Raw genomic sequence first — 20,666 nt, 5'->3', positions numbered from 1 at the left:
CGCGAAATTTGTTATCTATGGTTCGATTCTCTTCGATTGAAATTGCATTTTTTCTTTTTTATCTATAACGTTCGAGCCATAAATCGATGAATCGTATATTTTTGGTCTACGTATGTTATTGTAAAAATATATTAAATATATTGCGATGGAATACGTAAATAAAATTCTTATAATTGAAAATTTTAGTGATTTAATTCACATATTAAATATGAAAAGTATGTTGATTTATTATTTGAATGTTACGGAATGAATCAAACGAAAATGTAATTTTAATTTGCGATGAGGTGCAAAATATCCAAATATTGTGCTATTGAATTGAGATAACGAATGAGTTGTGCGTAATTGCATAAATATTCCTAAATAAATATGATGAATAAATCGTCGAATATGTAAAATATATATTAAAGATAAATTTGGAATAAGAATGCAAGTGGAATATATAGTGTAGAGTTCGTTATCGACGAAAGATAATTTTTAATGTATTAAATTGTTCGAAACGTGTCGTGAAAGAAAAAAAAATTAAACTCGATTTATAAACTGATTTATAAACTCGATTTACTTTTTTTTTTTTTATAAAAAAAATTGCTATTTAAACGAATTGATATAAATTTGTTAAATATCCGAATGTTTCTTCCGTGTTAAATTTCTTCGTTCGTTTATCGTTTGTCGATGCAAACTAAAGAAAAAAAAGATATTTATATTTTCGCTAATTACGAATCCGTTGATACATTGAAAAAATATATCCGTTCGAGTGAATCGTGTTAAAGAAAGATATATCGATAAACTGTTGAAAAAAAAAGAAGAATGTCGAAACGTTGCTAATAATGATTTGAGACTATGATGTGTTTATTCTATCCTGTGTCGGTAACGTAGAAATTGAAATTACTGTGAACGTAAAAATAAAAACGTAAACATTTTTTCGAAAAATGTTTTAATTTTAACTTTCGAATCGTCAAAAATTCTTCTCGCGAATACTGTTTTTATCTAAAAGGAATCGATTTTCAAAATTTCAGCTGAATCGAAGCGTACAAAATTTTCAAAGATACAGAAAATGACGAAATATTTTTAAAAAATTTTGAATCTTAACTTTCGAGTCGCGAAAGATTCTTCTCGGGAATATTGTTTTTATATCAAATGAATCTGTTCGTCCGAATGAACTTATTATTATTAAAATTTAAAACTCATTGTTATTAAAATTTTATTCAAATTGGATACGACGAGTTTTCGAAAATGCGACGAATCATTTTTATAGAAAAATCTCACGAATTGATATTATTTGCGTATATATTGTAAAAAAAAATTTTACGAGTAAATTTTTAATTTACGAATGATTCGATTTATATACGACTCTTTTTATTATTCGTATATATAATGATTAATGTATGAATACGATCTGGTATGTATGACATTTATGAAAGAAATTATTTTCAAAATCTCTCGATTTTTATCGATTTATACGATGGAATTGAATGTCATCGTTTTGAATCGTAGATGGCGTACCTAACGCCTTGATTTTTGCACGATCGGTATTTGAAAGCGTGGAACGCGAAATTCCGTTGAATGTTGCGTCTCTGCGTCTCCTCCGTGATATTGAATCTGTTCTGTGCTTGTCCGATCCGTAGAGGAATACGTTGATTGACTTTATTTTGTACGTACGTATCGTATACGCGTCTGTCATCCGCGTATTATTTAACGCGAGTGAATGAAATAATTTTTATCGGTAATAAGGGCAACGATCGATGTAGATTGCATCACTTGTGATGTCTGTTTAAGAAGAACGCCATTGATTTCACCGTTCACGATATTTATACCTGTGAACGTGTTTTATTAAAAATTATTGTGAATTATTGTTTATTATTATTATTGTTTTATTATGAAATTATTTTATTTTGAAATTATGGATTTATTACCGTAAGTGGCATTTTACGTTGTTTCATTTTTATATCGTTTCGTTCTACGTGGTCAATGATGCGTCATAACCTTGATTAATTATAGTTCGTCTTTTGTTTAGAGAACATAATTCGACGTTTTGGAAAATTGGTAGATTAAAAACGTTTGAAAATTGGGCGTTTCAATCTTCTGACAATTCGTGCAATCCCGAGCGGATGGCACCTGCCGGTTTTTATGTAGTGGGTGGTAAGAAAGAAACCGATTTGATTTGAATGTTTTATTTGTTCCAAACAACTTGATAGTTGGGATCCGGATGATGATCCCTGATATATTTATATTATTTTATTTTATTTAATAATTAATTATGGAATGCGAATAATTTTAACTTCTTAACTAATTTTGTAATGTTCTTGTTTGTTTAATATTTTTGATGTATCGATTGATTACCTTATTTTGATTGCTTTTAGGAATGAACACATGAAATATGAGTCGCAATGTTCCTTTATTAGATTGGGAAAATCGGATGAGACTACTTGGACTGTGAATGAATTATTCGATTTGTTTAAAAATATATGGTTAAGGAATGCGTGAGTGTCTTTTTAAAATTAGAGATAAAATTATTTTACGAATATGATGCAAGATATAGGAAAGAAAATGTATAAATTTTATAGACACACGAATTGGACGGAACTGTGACTAAGGCGAAGGAAGAAAGTACACGATTGGTACGTGAATTACCTCATATTTATAAGAAAGTAAAGAAAGGAAAAAAGTAAAAAATTTAGAGTATATTCTAAAAAATAAGAATTAAAATAGTGTTATTTATCTGATGATTAATGATGTGATTTTTTTTTTTTAATAAAATTTGATATTTTGAAACAAATATGAATAGAATTTTCTTTCGATGAAATTAACAAAGTAAACGAAAAAAATCATTAAACGTTTTTATCGATCTTATAAAATAATTATAATAAAAGGAAAATTAAAAAAACTGATTAAAACTCCAAAATATTATCGATAAAAAAGTTAAACCGTTAAATAAATTTTAAAGAAACGAAAAATAATAAAACGAACGTAATGATATAACGTCGATTGATAAAATAGTAAAATGAAAATTAATAACGTTATGAATATTATTACGAATATTATTGCGAATATTGTAGCGAACGTGTATCGCGACGCAAGACACGCCGATTGTTATTGTATATATTCGTAGTCGGTTTCCGAACACGGAACGAGACGGACGTGTTTCTCTCTGCTCTCCGAGTAAAGACCTTATCGCTGTGAATAAAATATTATAAAATATTGTAAAAATTTATTAAATAAAATAAAAATATTGTATAAAGATTATTAACGAATTTTATAAGTTACATAATAAATTGTTCCGAGAAGAGGAAATTTTTTAATCTTTAAAATTGTGTAAACTTTTAACCGCTGTATCTCCGAAGATAACAGCGATACTTACGATTTTCTGATGTGGTTGCGATCGGGAAACATTGCCCGACATTCGATTTAATTTTCATTCGTTGTTCTACGTCGACGGCTTTGAACGCTATCGTTGTGTAAATGTGAGGAGAATCTTTAGATTTATGTAAACTTTCGATTGCTGTATCTTCAAAGATAATAGCGAAAAGTACGATTTTTTGAAGTGATTGCGAGCAGAAAACATTACTTTTTACGATGCGGAAAAAAAGATGATAAAAAGCTTTGCTAAATTGAATAATTAAACGATTGGATGGATTTAAACGATATTGATAATTGCAACAAAAATGATCAAAATTTAGAAAAGTAAACAAAAGAAATCTTTAAACCTTTTTTACGCGAATTATCTTGTAAATTAATAATAATGAAAAGAAAATTAGAAAAAAGTAATTATCGAAAATATTATCGATGAAAAAAATTAAATCGTTTGATTTTAAAGAAACGAGAAATGATAAAATGAACCTAATGGAATGATATAATAATGATTGATAAAATGTAAAAGTAAAGTGAAAATTAATAATATTATAGCGAATATTATAGCGAATAATATATAACGAATAAATAAATCGTGGCGCGATGTCGCATCGATTGGTATTATGTACGGTTAAACGTAATCGTTTTCCAAATACGAAACGAAACGAACGTGTTCCTTGAATTGTTTTTGTATATATGTCGACTTACGCAGTCGGTTTCCGAACACGAAACGGGACGGACGTATTCTTTTTTGCACTCCGAATAAAGATTTTATCGATATACGATATCTTAAATAAAATATTAAAATGTAAATAATTGTTAAATAAATAAAGTATATGTAAGAATGTAATTATAAATACATAAATAAATCGATAAAAAAATTAAATGTTCATCGAATACGAGGATAATAAAGAACGAAACGAATTGAAGCGTAAAAAAAAAATACTCCGTTAATCGATAAATTGAATACTTAGAGATTACAAAAAAATATAATAATCAAAATCGATGAATAAAACAAAAACTTCTAATCGTTCGATTCCTTTTATTTAATTTCATTTCCATTGATATTTCATTTACATATTTTTTTCTTTTTTTCTTAATATTGAAATATTAAAAAAGCATTAAAATTAAATCATCGAATTAAAATAATCCCGTATTAATCCCGTTAACTGCGTAAGCCGTGAATCGAATATAAAAAAAAATAATAATAATGAAAATTAGGAAACGACAAATAAAAAACTTGTATATGGAAAATAATCGTACAACGTCTAAACACGCTTTTAGAGAAAAAAATGTAACGAGCGATAAAGATATTTCGATAAATAGAAATAAAAGAAAAGAAAACAAATTTCTTTTCTTTTCTTTTAGTCTCGAGCATAAACCGTAAATGGAAAATTCAAAAATTAAAATTCCATTTAAAAATTAAAAACAAAAAGAAAATAATAAAATGATTTTTATTACGATTTTTATTTCTTAAACCGCGTGTGGCGCGATGTTCGTATTATTAAATATCGTTGTTTCGCATGATAATTTGCTGATTTAAAAAATTTTTTATAATTTTACCGTTTAGATAGAATTCCTGACGAAATGATCAACGCTTTGGATATTAATTTTAGCTTAAAATAATTTAAAAAAAGAATATTACGTTTGATTAAGAATCCTGATTTATAATTGTACGGTGATATTACTCTAACGAATTATTTCGTTTGCTTATTTATTCCCTTATACACTGATGCGATCTTCTTGCTTTTTTATAAAAAAAAAAAAGATATATTTGTTTATACTTTATATTTGCTAAACGTCTTCTCTCTGCGACGATTCGCGGTTGACTTCTCGCCCTTACGGTCATTTTTAATCACGTGTCCGATATCTAATGATTCGAATTAATATCCGGACGCGATTTGCGAGAGATTATTTGTTTATGTTCGTTTAATCGAATCGATTAACTTTTGATATATTAAAACTCGTTATAATTAATAAAATTTTATTTATTTAATATACGATAAACGATAAATAAAATAATAGTATGATCGAAAAAAATATTCGCACGTTTAACAAATTTATATTTAAATGATAATTTTTTATGAAAAAAAAAATTAATTTAAAATTCTCTTTCTTCTTTTTTCGCGTCTTAAATGATAAATATATTGAAATTAAAAATTATTTTTTTGTTGATAATAGATTTTGTATTTTATTTTATTTATTTTTTTTTTTTTTTTGTTAAATGTCCGAATATTTCAGACGAATTTATTATTTTTCTTTAATGTACGTTTTTCACATATTCGATCGATTCGATTTATCGTATAGGAATATTTGTGCGATTACGCGAAATTTGTTATCTATGGTTCGATTCTCTTCGATTGAAATTGCATTTTTTCTTTTTTATCTATAACGTTCGAGCCATAAATCGATGAATCGTATATTTTTGGTCTACGTATGTTATTGTAAAAATATATTAAATATATTGCGATGGAATACGTAAATAAAATTCTTATAATTGAAAATTTTAGTGATTTAATTCACATATTAAATATGAAAAGTATGTTGATTTATTATTTGAATGTTACGGAATGAATCAAACGAAAATGTAATTTTAATTTGCGATGAGGTGCAAAATATCCAAATATTGTGCTATTGAATTGAGATAACGAATGAGTTGTGCGTAATTGCATAAATATTCCTAAATAAATATGATGAATAAATCGTCGAATATGTAAAATATATATTAAAGATAAATTTGGAATAAGAATGCAAGTGGAATATATAGTGTAGAGTTCGTTATCGACGAAAGATAATTTTTAATGTATTAAATTGTTCGAAACGTGTCGTGAAAGAAAAAAAAATTAAACTCGATTTATAAACTGATTTATAAACTCGATTTACTTTTTTTTATAAAAAAAATTGCTATTTAAACGAATTGATATAAATTTGTTAAATATCCGAATGTTTCTTCCGTGTTAAATTTCTTCGTTCGTTTATCGTTTGTCGATGCAAACTAAAGAAAAAAGATATTTATATTTTCGCTAATTACGAATCCGTTGATACATTGAAAAAATATATCCGTTCGAGTGAATCGTGTTAAAGAAAGATATATCGATAAACTGTTGAAAAAAGAAGAATGTCGAAACGTTGCTAATAATGATTTGAGACTATGATGTGTTTATTCTATCCTGTGTCGGTAACGTAGAAATTGAAATTACTGTGAACGTAAAAATAAAAACGTAAACATTTTTTCGAAAAATGTTTTAATTTTAACTTTCGAATCGTCAAAAATTCTTCTCGCGAATACTGTTTTTATCTAAAAGGAATCGATTTTCAAAATTTCAGCTGAATCGAAGCGTACAAAATTTTCAAAGATACAGAAAATGACGAAATATTTTTAAAAATTTTGAATCTTAACTTTCGAGTCGCGAAAGATTCTTCTCGGGAATATTGTTTTTATATCAAATGAATCTGTTCGTCCGAATGAACTTATTATTATTAAAATTTAAAACTCATTGTTATTAAAATTTTATTCAAATTGGATACGACGAGTTTTCGAAAATGCGACGAATCATTTTTATAGAAAAATCTCACGAATTGATATTATTTGCGTATATATTGTAAAAAAAAATTTTACGAGTAAATTTTTAATTTATGAATGATTCGATTTATATACGACTCTTTTTATTATTCGTATATATAATGATTAATGTATGAATACGATCTGGTATGTATGACATTTATGAAAGAAATTATTTTCAAAATCTCTCGATTTTTATCGATTTATACGATGGAATTGAATGTCATCGTTTTGAATCGTAGATGGCGTACCTAACGCCTTGATTTTTGCACGATTGGTATTTGAAAGCGTGGAACGCGAAATTCCGTTGAATGTTGCGTCTCTGCGTCTCCTCCGTGATATTGAATCTGTTCTGTGCTTGTCCGATCCGTAGAGGAATACGTTGATTGACTTTATTTTGTACGTACGTATCGTATACGCGTCTGTCATCCGCGTATTATTTAACGCGAGTGAATGAAATAATTTTTATCGGTAATAAGGGCAACGATCGATGTAGATTGCATCACTTGTGATGTCTGTTTAAGAAGAACGCCATTGATTTCACCGTTCACGATATTTATACCTGTGAACGTGTTTTATTAAAAATTATTGTGAATTATTGTTTATTATTATTATTGTTTTATTAAAAATTGAAATTATTTTATTTTAAAATTATGGATTTATTACCGTAAGTGGCATTTTACGTTGTTTCATTTTTGTATCGTTTCGTTCTACGTGGTCAATGATGCGTCATAACCTTGATTAATTATAGTTCGTCTTTTGTTTAGAGAACATAATTCGACGTTTTGGAAAATTGGTAGATTAAAAACGTTTGAAAATTGGGCGTTTCAATCTTCTGACAATTCGTGCAATCCCGAGCGGATGGCACCTGCCGGTTTTTATGTAGTGGGTGGTAAGAAAGAAACCGATTTGATTTGAATGTTTTATTTGTTCCAAACAACTTGATAGTTGGGATCCGGATGATGATCCCTGATATATTTATATTATTTTATTTTATTTAATAATTAATTATGGAATGCGAATAATTTTAACTTCTTAACTAATTTTGTAATGTTCTTGTTTGTTTAATATTTTTGATGTATCGATTGATTACCTTATTTTGATTGCTTTTAGGAATGAACACATGAAATATGAGTCGCAATGTACCTTTATTAGATTGGGAAAATCGGATGAGACTACTTGGACTGTGAATGAATTATTCGATTTGTTTAAAAGATATATGGTTAAGGAATGCGTGAGTGTCTTTTTAAAATTAGAGATAAAATTATTTTACGAATATGATGCAAGATATAGGAAAGAAAATGTATAAATTTTATAGACACACGAATTGGACGGAACTGTGACTAAGGCGAAGGAAGAAAGTACACGATTGGTACGTGAATTACCTCATATTTATAAGAAAGTAAAGAAAGGAAAAAAGTAAAAATTAAGAGTATACTCTAAAAAAATAAGAATTAAAATAGTGTTATTTATCTGATGATTAATGATGTGATTTTTTTTTTTAATAAAATTTGATATTTTGAAACAAATATGAATAGGATTTTCTTTCGATGAAATTAACAAAGTAAACGAAAAAAATCATTAAACGTTTTTTATCGATCTTATAAATTAATTATAATAAAAGGAAAATTAAAAAAAAAACTGATTAAAACTCCAAAATATTATCGATAAAAAAGTTAAACCGTTAAATAAATTTTAAAGAAACGAAAAATAATAAAACGAACGTAATGATATAACGTCGATTGATAAAATAGTAAAATGAAAATTAATAACGTTATGAATATTATTACGAATATTATTGCGAATATTGTAGCGAACGTGTATCGCGACGCAAGACACGCCGATTGTTATTGTATATATTCGTAGTCGGTTTCCGAACACGGAACGAGACGGACGTGTTTCTCTCTGCTCTCCGAGTAAAGACCTTATCGCTGTGAATAAAATATTATAAAATATTGTAAAAATTTATTAAGTAAAATAAATATATTGTATAAAGATTATTAAAGAATTTTATAAGTTATATAGTAAATCGTTCCGAGGAGAGGAAATTTTTTAATCTTTAAAATTGTGTAAACTTTTAACCGCTGTATCTCCGAAGATAACAGCGATACTTACGATTTTCTGATGTGGTTGCGATCGGGAAACATTGCCCGACATTCGATTTAATTTTCATTCGTTGTTCTACGTCGACGGCTTTGAACGCTATCGTTGTGTAAATGTGAGGAGAATCTTTAGAATCATGTAAACTTTCGATTGCTGTATCTTCAAAGATAATAGCGAAAAGTACGATTTTTTGAAGTGATTGCGAGCAGAAAACATTACTTTTTACGATGCGGAAAAAAAGATGATAAAAAGCTTTGCTAAATTGAATAATTAAACGATTGGATGGATTTAAACGATATTGATAATTGCAACAAAAATGATCAAAATTTAGAAAAGTAAACAAAAGAAATCTTTAAACCTTTTTTTACGCGAATTATCTTGTAAATTAATAATAATGAAAAGAAAATTAGAAAAAAGTAATTATCGAAAATATTATCGATGAAAAAAATTAAATCGTTTGATTTTAAAGAAACGAGAAATGATAAAATGAACCTAATGGAATGATATAATAATGATTGATAAAATGTAAAAGTAAAGTGAAAATTAATAATATTATAGCGAATATTATAGCGAATAATATATAACGAATAAATAAATCGTGGCGCGATGTCGCATCGATTGGTATTATGTACGGTTAAACGTAATCGTTTTCCAAATACGAAACGAAACGAACGTGTTCCTTGAATTGTTTTTGTATATATGTCGACTTACGCAGTCGGTTTCCGAACACGAAACGGGACGGACGTATTCTTTTTTGCACTCCGAATAAAGATTTTATCGATATACGATATCTTAAATAAAATATTAAAATGTAAATAATTGTTAAATAAATAAAGTATATGTAAGAATGTAGTTATAAATACATAAATAAATCGATAAAAAAATTAAATGTTCATCGAATACGAGGATAATAAAGAACGAAACGAATTGAAGCGTAAAAAAAAAATACTCCGTTAATCGATAAATTGAATACTTAGAGATTACAAAAAAAAATATAATAATCAAAATCGATGAATAAAACAAAAACTTCTAATCGTTCGATTCCTTTTATTTAATTTCATTTCCTTCATTTACATATTTTTTTCTTTTTTTTTTAATATTAAAATATTAAAATAGCATTAAAATTAAATCATCGAATTAAAGTAATCCCGTATTAATCCCGTTAACTGCGTAAGCCGTGAATCGAATATAAAAAAAATAATAATAATAATGAAAATTAGGAAACGACAAATAAAAAACTTGTATACGGAAAATAATCGTACAACGTCTAAACACGCTTTTGAGAAAAAAATGTAACGAGTGATAAAGATATTTCGATAAATAGAAATAAAAGAAAAGAAAACAAATTTCTTTTCTTTTCTTTTAGTCTCGAGCATAAACCGTAAATGGAAAATTCAAAAATTAAAATTCCATTTAAAAATTAAAAACAAAAGAAAATAATAAAATGATTTTTATTACGATTTTTATTTCTTAAACCGCGTGTGGCGCGATGTTCGTATTATTAAATATCGTTGTTTCGCATGATAATTTGCTGATTTAAAAAATTTTTATAATTTTACCGTTTAGATAGAATTCCTGACGAAATGATCAACGCTTTGGATATTAATTTTAGCTTAAAATAATTTAAAAAAAGAATATTACGTTTGATTAAGAATCCTGATTTATAATTGTACGGTGATATTACTCTAACGAATTATTTCGTTTGTTTATTTATTCCCTTATACGCTGATGCGATCTTCTTGCTTTTTTATAAAAAAAAAAAGATATATTTGTTTATACTTTATATTTGCTAAACGTCTTATCTCTGCGACGATTCGCGGTTGACTTCTCGCCCTTACGGTCATTTTTAATCACGTGTCCGATATCTAATGATTCGAATTAATATCCGGACGCGATTTGCGAGAGATTATTTGTTTATGTTCGTTTAATCGAATCGATTAACTTTTGATATATTAAAACTCGTTATAATTAATAAAATTTTATTTATTTAATATACGATAAACGATAAATAAAATAATAGTATGATCGAAAAAATATTCGCACGTTTAACAAATTTATATTTAAATGATAATTTTTATGAAAAAAATTAATTTAAAATTCTCTTTCTTCTTTTTCGCGTCTTAAATGATAAATATATTGAAATTAAAAATTATTTTTGTTGATAATAGATTTTGTATTTTATTTTTTTTTTTTTGTTAAATGTCCGAATATTTCAGACGAATTTATTATTTTTCTTTAATGTACGTTTTTCACATATTCGATCGATTCGATTTATCGTATAGGAATATTTGTGCGATTACGCGAAATTTGTTATCTATGGTTCGATTCTCTTCGATTGAAATTGCATTTTTTCTTTTTTATCTATAACGTTCGAGCCATAAATCGATGAATCGTATATTTTTGGTCTACGTATGTTATTGTAAAAATATATTAAATATATTGCGATGGAATACGTAAATAAAATTCTTATAATTGAAAATTTTAGTGATTTAATTCACATATTAAATATGAAAAGTATGTTGATTTATTATTTGAATGTTACGGAATGAATCAAACGAAAATGTAATTTTAATTTGCGATGAGGTGCAAAATATCCAAATATTGTGCTATTGAATTGAGATAACGAATGAGTTGTGCGTAATTGCATAAATATTCCTAAATAAATATGATGAATAAATCGTCGAATATGTAAAATATATATTAAAGATAAATTTGGAATAAGAATGCAAGTGGAATATATAGTGTAGAGTTCGTTATCGACGAAAGATAATTTTTAATGTATTAAATTGTTCGAAACGTGTCGTGAAAGAAAAAAAAATTAAACTCGATTTATAAACTGATTTATAAACTCGATTTACTTTTTTATAAAAAAAATTGCTATTTAAACGAATTGATATAAATTTGTTAAATATCCGAATGTTTCTTCCGTGTTAAATTTCTTCGTTCGTTTATCGTTTGTCGATGCAAACTAAAGAAAAAAAAGATATTTATATTTTCGCTAATTACGAATCCGTTGATACATTGAAAAAATATATCCGTTCGAGTGAATCGTGTTAAAGAAAGATATATCGATAAACTGTTGAAAAAAAAAGAAGAATGTCGAAACGTTGCTAATAATGATTTGAGACTATGATGTGTTTATTCTATCCTGTGTCGGTAACGTAGAAATTGAAATTACTGTGAACGTAAAAATAAAAACGTAAACATTTTTTCGAAAAATGTTTTAATTTTAACTTTCGAATCGTCAAAAATTCTTCTCGCGAATACTGTTTTTATCTAAAAGGAATCGATTTTCAAAATTTCAGCTGAATCGAAGCGTACAAAATTTTCAAAGATACAGAAAATGACGAAATATTTTTAAAAATTTTGAATCTTAACTTTCGAGTCGCGAAAGATTCTTCTCGGGAATATTGTTTTTATATCAAATGAATCTGTTCGTCCGAATGAACTTATTATTATTAAAATTTAAAACTCATTGTTATTAAAATTTTATTCAAATTGGATACGACGAGTTTTCGAAAATGCGACGAATCATTTTTATAGAAAAATCTCACGAATTGATATTATTTGCGTATATATTGTAAAAAAAAATTTTACGAGTAAATTTTTAATTTATGAATGATTCGATTTATATACGACTCTTTTTATTATTCGTATATATAATGATTAATGTATGAATACGATCTGGTATGTATGACATTTATGAAAGAAATTATTTTCAAAATCTCTCGATTTTTATCGATTTATACGATGGAATTGAATGTCATCGTTTTGAATCGTAGATGGCGTACCTAACGCCTTGATTTTTGCACGATCGGTATTTGAAAGCGTGGAACGCGAAACGAAATTCCGTTGAATGTTGCGTCTCTGCGTCTCCTCCGTGATATTGAATCTGTTCTGTGCTTGTCCGATCCGTAGAGGAATACGTTGATTGACTTTATTTTGTACGTACGTATCGTATACGCGTCTGTCATCCGCGTATTATTTAACGCGAGTGAATGAAATAATTTTTATCGGTAATAAGGGCAACGATCGATGTAGATTGCATCACTTGTGATGTCTGTTTAAGAAGAACGCCATTGATTTCACCGTTCACGATATTTATACCTGTGAACGTGTTTTATTAAAAATTATTGTGAATTATTGTTTATTATTATTATTGTTTTATTATGAAATTATTTTATTTTAAAATTATGGATTTATTACCGTAAGTGGCATTTTACGTTGTTTCATTTTTATATCGTTTCGTTCTACGTGGTCAATGATGCGTCATAACCTTGATTAATTATAGTTCGTCTTTTGTTTAGAGAACATAATTCGACGTTTTGGAAAATTGGTAGATTAAAAACGTTTGAAAATTGGGCGTTTCAATCTTCTGACAATTCGTGCAATCCCGAGCGGATGGCACCTGCCGGTTTTTATGTAGTGGGTGGTAAGAAAGAAACCGATTTGATTTGAATGTTTTATTTGTTCCAAACAACTTGATAGTTGGGATCCGGATGATGATCCCTGATATATTTATATTATTTTATTTTATTTAATAATTAATTATGGAATGCGAATAATTTTAACTTCTTAACTAATTTTGTAATGTTCTTGTTTGTTTAATATTTTTGATGTATCGATTGATTACCTTATTTTGATTGCTTTTAGGAATGAACACATGAAATATGAGTCGCAATGTTCCTTTATTAGATTGGGAAAATCGGATGAGACTACTTGGACTGTGAATGAATTATTCGATTTGTTTAAAAATATATGGTTAAGGAATGCGTGAGTGTCTTTTTAAAATTAGAGATAAAATTATTTTACGAATATGATGCAAGATATAGGAAAGAAAATGTATAAATTTTATAGACACACGAATTGGACGGAACTGTGACTAAGGCGAAGGAAGAAAGTACACGATTGGTACGTGAATTACCTCATATTTATAAGAAAGTAAAGAAAGGAAAAAAAGTAAAAAATTAAGAGTATACTCTAAAAAAATAAGAATTAAAATAGTGTTATTTATCTGATGATTAATGATGTGATTTTTTTTTAATAAAATTTGATATTTTGAAACAAATATGAATAGGATTTTCTTTCGATGAAATTAACAAAGTAAACGAAAAAAATCATTAAACGTTTTTATCGATCTTATAAAATAATTATAATAAAAGGAAAATTAAAAAAACTGATTAAAACTCCAAAATATTATCGATAAAAAAGTTAAACCGTTAAATAAATTTTAAAGAAACGAAAAATAATAAAACGAACGTAATGATATAACGTCGATTGATAAAATAGTAAAATGAAAATTAATAACGTTATGAATATTATTACGAATATTATTGCGAATATTGTAGCGAACGTGTATCGCGACGCAAGACACGCCGATTGTTATTGTATATATTCGTAGTCGAACCGTGTTTCCGAACACGGAACGAGACGGACGTGTTTCTCTCTGCTCTCCGAGTAAAGACTTTATCGCTGTGAATAAAATATTATAGTATATATAGTAAATTTATTAAATAAAATAAAAATATTGTATAAAGATTATTAACGAATTTTATAAGTTACATAGTAAATTGTTTCGAGAAGAGGAAATTTTTAATCTTTAAAATTGTGTAAACTTTTAACCGCTGTATCTCCGAAGATAACAGCGATACTTACGATTTTCTGATGTGGTTGCGATCGGGAAACATTGCCCGACATTCGATTTAATTTTCATTCGTTGTTCTACGTCGACGGCTTTGAACGCTATCGTTGTGTAAATGTGAGGAGAATCTTTAGAATCATGTAAACTTTCGATTGCTGTATCTTCAAAGATAATAGCGAAAAGTACGATTTTTTGAAGTGATTGCGAGCAGAAAACATTACTTTTTACGATGCGGAAAAAAAGATGATAAAAAGCTTTGCTAAATTGAATAATTAAACGATTGGATGGATTTAAACGATATTGATAATTGCAACAAAAATGATCAAAATTTAGAAAAGTAAACAAAAGAAATCTTTAAACCTTTTTTACGCGAATTATCTTGTAAATTAATAATAATGAAAAGAAAATTAGAAAAAAGTAATTATCGAAAATATTATCGATGAAAAAAATTAAATCGTTTGATTTTAAAGAAACGAGAAATGATAAAATGAACCTAATGGAATGATATAATAATGATTGATAAAATGTAAAAGTAAAGTGAAAATTAATAATATTATAGCGAATATTATAGCGAATAATATATAACGAATAAATAAATCGTGGCGCGATGTCGCATCGATTGGTATTATGTACGGTTAAACGTAATCGTTTTCCAAATACGAAACGAAACGAACGTGTTCCTTGAATTGTTTTTGTATATATGTCGACTTACGCAGTCGGTTTCCGAACACGAAACGGGACGGACGTATTCTTTTTTGCACTCCGAATAAAGATTTTATCGATATACGATATCTTAAATAAAATATTAAAATGTAAATAATTGTTAAATAAATAAAGTATATGTAAGAATGTAATTATAAATACATAAATAAATCGATAAAAAAATTAAATGTTCATCGAATACGAGGATAATAAAGAACGAAACGAATTGAAGCGTAAAAAAAAAAATACTCCGTTAATCGATAAATTGAATACTTAGAGATTACAAAAAAAAAAAGAATATAATAATCAAAATCGATGAATAAAACAAAAACTTCTAATCGTTCGATTCCTTTTATTTAATTTCATTTCCATTGATATTTCATTTACATATTTTTTTCTTTTTTTTTAATATTAAAATATTAAAATAGCATTAAAATTAAATCATCGAATTAAAGTAATCCCGTATTAATCCCGTTAACTGCGTAAGCCGTGAATCGAATATAAAAAAAATAATAATAATAATGAAAATTAGGAAACGACAAATAAAAAACTTGTATATGGAAAATAATCGTACAACGTCTAAACACGCTTTTAGAGAAAAAAATGTAACGAGCGATAAAGATATTTCGATAAATAGAAATAAAAGAAAAGAAAACAAATTTCTTTTCTTTTCTTTTAGTCTCGAGCATAAACCGTAAATGGAAAATTCAAAAATTAAAATTCCATTTAAAAATTAAAAACAAAAAGAAAATAATAAAATGATTTTTATTACGATTTTTATTTCTTAAACCGCGTGTGGCGCGATGTTCGTATTATTAAATATCGTTGTTTCGCATGATAATTTGCTGATTTAAAAAATTTTTTATAATTTTACCGTTTAGATAGAATTCCTGACGAAATGATCAACGCTTTGGATATTAATTTTAGCTTAAAATAATTTAAAAAAAGAATATTACGTTTGATTAAGAATCCTGATTTATAATTGTACGGTGATATTACTCTAACGAATTATTTCGTTTGTTTATTTATTCCCTTATACGCTGATGCGATCTTCTTGCTTTTTTATAAAAAAAAAAAAGATATATTTGTTTATACTTTATATTTGCTAAACGTCTTCTCTCTGCGACGATTCGCGGTTGACTTCTCGCCCTTACGGTCATTTTTAATCACGTGTCCGATATCTAATGATTCGAATTAATATCCGGACGCGATTTGCGAAGATTATTTGTTTATGTTCGTTTAATCGAATCGATTAACTTTTGATATATTAAAACTCGTTATAATTAATAAAATTTTATTTATTTAATATACGATAAACGATAAATAAAATAATAGTATGATCGAAAAAAATATTCGCACGTTTAACAAATTTATATTTAAATGATAATTTTTTATGAAAAAAAAAATTAATTTAAAATTCTCTTTCTTCTTTTTTCGCGTCTTAAATGATAAATATATTGAAATTAAAAATTATTTTTGTTGATAATAGATTTTTTATTTTATTTTTTTTTTTTTTTTTTTTGTTAAATGTCCGAATATTTCAGACGAATTTATTATTTTTCTTTAATGTACGTTTTTCACATATTCGATCGATTCGATTTATCGTATAGGAATATTTGTGCGATTACGCGAAATTTGTTATCTATGGTTCGATTCTCTTCGATTGAAATTGCATTTTTTCTTTTTTATCTATAACGTTCGAGCCATAAATCGATGAATCGTATATTTTTGGTCTACGTATGTTATTGTAAAAATATATTAAATATATTGCGATGGAATACGTAAATAAAATTCTTATAATTGAAAATTTTAGTGATTTAATTCACATATTAAATATGAAAAGTATGTTGATTTATTATTTGAATGTTACGGAATGAATCAAACGAAAATGTAATTTTAATTTGCGATGAGGTGCAAAATATCCAAATATTGTGCTATTGAATTGAGATAACGAATGAGTTGTGCGTAATTGCATAAATATTCCTAAATAAATATGATGAATAAATCGTCGAATATGTAAAATATATATTAAAGATAAATTTGGAATAAGAATGCAAGTGGAATATATAGTGTAGAGTTCGTTATCGACGAAAGATAATTTTTAATGTATTAAATTGTTCGAAACGTGTCGTGAAAGAAAAAAAAATTAAACTCGATTTATAAACTGATTTATAAACTCGATTTACTTTTTTTTTTTTTATAAAAAAAATTGCTATTTAAACGAATTGATATAAATTTGTTAAATATCCGAATGTTTCTTCCGTGTTAAATTTCTTCGTTCGTTTATCGTTTGTCGATGCAAACTAAAGAAAAAAAAGATATTTATATTTTCGCTAATTACGAATCCGTTGATACATTGAAAAAATATATCCGTTCGAGTGAATCGTGTTAAAGAAAGATATATCGATAAACTGTTGAAAAAAAAAGAAGAATGTCGAAACGTTGCTAATAATGATTTGAGACTATGATGTGTTTATTCTATCCTGTGTCGGTAACGTAGAAATTGAAATTACTGTGAACGTAAAAATAAAAACGTAAACATTTTTTCGAAAAATGTTTTAATTTTAACTTTCGAATCGTCAAAAATTCTTCTCGCGAATACTGTTTTTATCTAAAAGGAATCGATTTTCAAAATTTCAGCTGAATCGAAGCGTACAAAATTTTCAAAGATACAGAAAATGACGAAATATTTTTAAAAAATTTTGAATCTTAACTTTCGAGTCGCGAAAGATTCTTCTCGGGAATATTGTTTTTATATCAAATGAATCTGTTCGTCCGAATGAACTTATTATTATTAAAATTTAAAACTCATTGTTATTAAAATTTTATTCAAATTGGATACGACGAGTTTTCGAAAATGCGACGAATCATTTTTATAGAAAAATCTCACGAATTGATATTATTTGCGTATATATTGTAAAAAAAAATTTTACGAGTAAATTTTTAATTTATGAATGATTCGATTTATATACGACTCTTTTTATTATTCGTATATATAATGATTAATGTATGAATACGATCTGGTATGTATGACATTTATGAAAGAAATTATTTTCAAAATCTCTCGATTTTTATCGATTTATACGATGGAATTGAATGTCATCGTTTTGAATCGTAGATGGCGTACCTAACGCCTTGATTTTTGCACGATTGGTATTTGAAAGCGTGGAACGCGAAATTCCGTTGAATGTTGCGTCTCTGCATCTCCTCCGTGATATTGAATCTGTTCTGTGCTTGTCCGATCCGTAGAGGAATACGTTGATTGACTTTATTTTGTACGTACGTATCGTATACGCGTCTGTCATCCGCGCATTATTTAACGCGAGTGAATGAAATAATTTTTATCGGTAATAAGGGCAACGATCGATATAGATTGCATCACTTGTGATGTCTGTTTAAGAAGAACGCCATTGATTTCACCGTTCACGATATTTATACCTGTGAACGTGTTTTATTAAAAATTGAAATTATTTTATTTTAAAATTATGGATTTATTACCGTAAGTGGCATTTTACGTTGTTTCATTTTTATATCGCTTCGTTCTACGTGGTCAATGATGCGTCATAACCTTGATTAATTATAGTTCGTCTTTTGTTTAGAGGACATAATTCGATGTTTTGGAAAATTGGTAGATTAAAAACGTTTGAAAATTGGCCGTTTCAATCTTCTGACAATTCGTGCAATCCCGAGCGGATGGCTGCTGCCGGTTTTTATGTAGTGGGTGGTAAGGAAGAACCCGATTTGGTTGAATGTTTTATTTGTTCCAAACAACTTGATAGTTGGGATCCGGATGATGATCCTTGGTATATTTATTTTATTTTATTTTATTTAATAATTAATTATGGAATGCGAATAATTTTAACTTCTTAACTAATTTTGTAATGTTCTTGTTTGTTTAATATTTTTGATGTAACGATTGATTACCTTATTTTGATTGCTTTTAGGAATGAACACATGAAACATGAGTCGCAATGTTCCTTTATTAGATTGGGAAAATCGGATGAGACTACTTGGACTGTGAATGAATTATTCGATTTGTTTAAAAAATATATGGTTAAGGAATGCGTGAGTATCTTTTTAAAATTAGAGATAAAATTATTTTACGAATATGATGCAAGATATAGGAAAGAAAATGTATAAATTTTATAGATACACGAATTTGACAGAGCTATGACTAAGGCGAAGGAAGAAAGTGCACGATTGGTACGTGAAATACCTCATATTTATAAGAAAGTAAAGAAAGGAAAAAAAGTAAAAAATTAAGAGTATACTCTAAAAAAATAAGAATTAAAATAGTGTTATTTAGTGTTTTTTTTTTTTTTTCCGATGATTAATGATGTGATTTTTTTTTTTTAATAAAATTTGATATTTTGAAACAAATATGAATAGAATTTTCTTTCGATGAAATTATTTTCTTTTATCTATGTTTATTTTGTTTTATTTTTATTTATTTATTTATTTATTTATTTCGCTCCCCTCCCCCTCTTCTTCTTTCTCGTTTTTTCCATTTTTATTTTTTGTTGCAAATTAAGCGACGTTATGTTGTATGCTAAAGATGGAACTGATAATTCCATTTGGAAATGGATTTGATAATAATCTGGCATTAACAAAAGTTATTAAGCGAAGTGTATAAGAGGCGATTATATCGCATTATGATAATTTATATCGTCTATTCTTGTTAAACTTGGTTGATTTTATCGACGATATGTTAATCCTACGATATTAAAGGTAAGAGGAATTATCGTTGATCTTGTAATGGTATCGAGGAAGAAGATTGTGTAATGTTTTGTAATCGTAACGATCGTTATTTCGCATAATTTATAAACCGTTGATATATCGATTATAGATTTAGAAATAAACGTAAGTTCGTCACGCGATGTCATTTTTGACGAAACTATTTTAAAAAGAAAAAAAGAGCATCGATACGATATTTGGATAGAGATACTTTGTCGATACTTTTTTTTCGAAGGTATAATAAGTATATAAGTATTTGTGAGGTAATTATTCTTATGAAATTATTCTTTATAAAAGATATTTGTATTTGCATTGTAAAAATCATAATGATAAAATCGTGTGATGTAAATAAAACCGTATAAAACCGTAAAAAAAAAATTTATTACAATTGATTCGATGATGTTAAATGAAATTTATGAATTGTAACGTTGATTAGTATCGATTTTTTTATCTCGAAATATAAGTAATTAGGGATTAAACATATATTGTACGGTATGCTTGATATTTATCGTTACTCGTTACTATTTATCGCTATTGTACTCGTTGTTTATCGAATCGTTTCGAATCCTTGGCTTAGCT

The 20,666-nt window shown here is 26.9% G+C and overlaps 1 protein-coding gene and 2 long non-coding RNA genes across 4 annotated transcripts in view; all 3 read left to right on the top strand.

Moving 5' to 3' along the window:
• The first annotated feature begins 3,289 nt into the window (after positions 1 to 3,289).
• Positions 3,290 to 7,492, top strand: LOC133667298 (uncharacterized). The gene is made up of 2 exons (XR_009832668.1): positions 3,290 to 7,054; positions 7,150 to 7,492. It is a non-coding gene; the product is annotated as an uncharacterized LOC133667298 (long non-coding RNA).
• A 5,366-nt stretch (positions 7,493 to 12,858) lies between these two features.
• On the top strand, positions 12,859 to 13,788 carry LOC133667296 (uncharacterized). Its single transcript, XR_009832665.1, has 3 exons — positions 12,859 to 13,217; positions 13,318 to 13,442; positions 13,664 to 13,788. It is a non-coding gene; the product is annotated as an uncharacterized LOC133667296 (long non-coding RNA).
• A 4,674-nt stretch (positions 13,789 to 18,462) lies between these two features.
• The window catches only part of LOC133667295 (baculoviral IAP repeat-containing protein 5), a 38,906-nt gene continuing 36,702 nt past the window's right edge, over positions 18,463 to 20,666 (top strand). The window contains exons 1-4 of one of the 2 annotated variants that reach the window (XM_062085109.1): positions 18,463 to 18,852; positions 18,953 to 19,156; positions 19,298 to 19,418; positions 19,503 to 19,733. In XM_062085109.1, the coding sequence (XP_061941093.1) occupies positions 18,839 to 18,852; positions 18,953 to 19,156; positions 19,298 to 19,418; positions 19,503 to 19,616 (453 nt within the window). In that variant the 5' untranslated portion in view covers positions 18,463 to 18,838 and the 3' untranslated portion in view covers positions 19,617 to 19,733. Of the gene's footprint in view, positions 18,853 to 18,952; positions 19,157 to 19,297; positions 19,419 to 19,502; positions 19,734 to 20,666 lie in introns of those variants that run through there. The other variant, XM_062085110.1, reaches the window with a different exon arrangement.

The sequence above is a fragment of the Apis cerana genome, linkage group LG14 (assembly GCF_029169275.1).
Source record: "Apis cerana isolate GH-2021 linkage group LG14, AcerK_1.0, whole genome shotgun sequence".
Taxonomy (NCBI): Eukaryota; Metazoa; Arthropoda; class Insecta; order Hymenoptera; family Apidae; genus Apis; species Apis cerana.
This window is presented reverse-complemented; position numbering and strand designations above follow the sequence as displayed.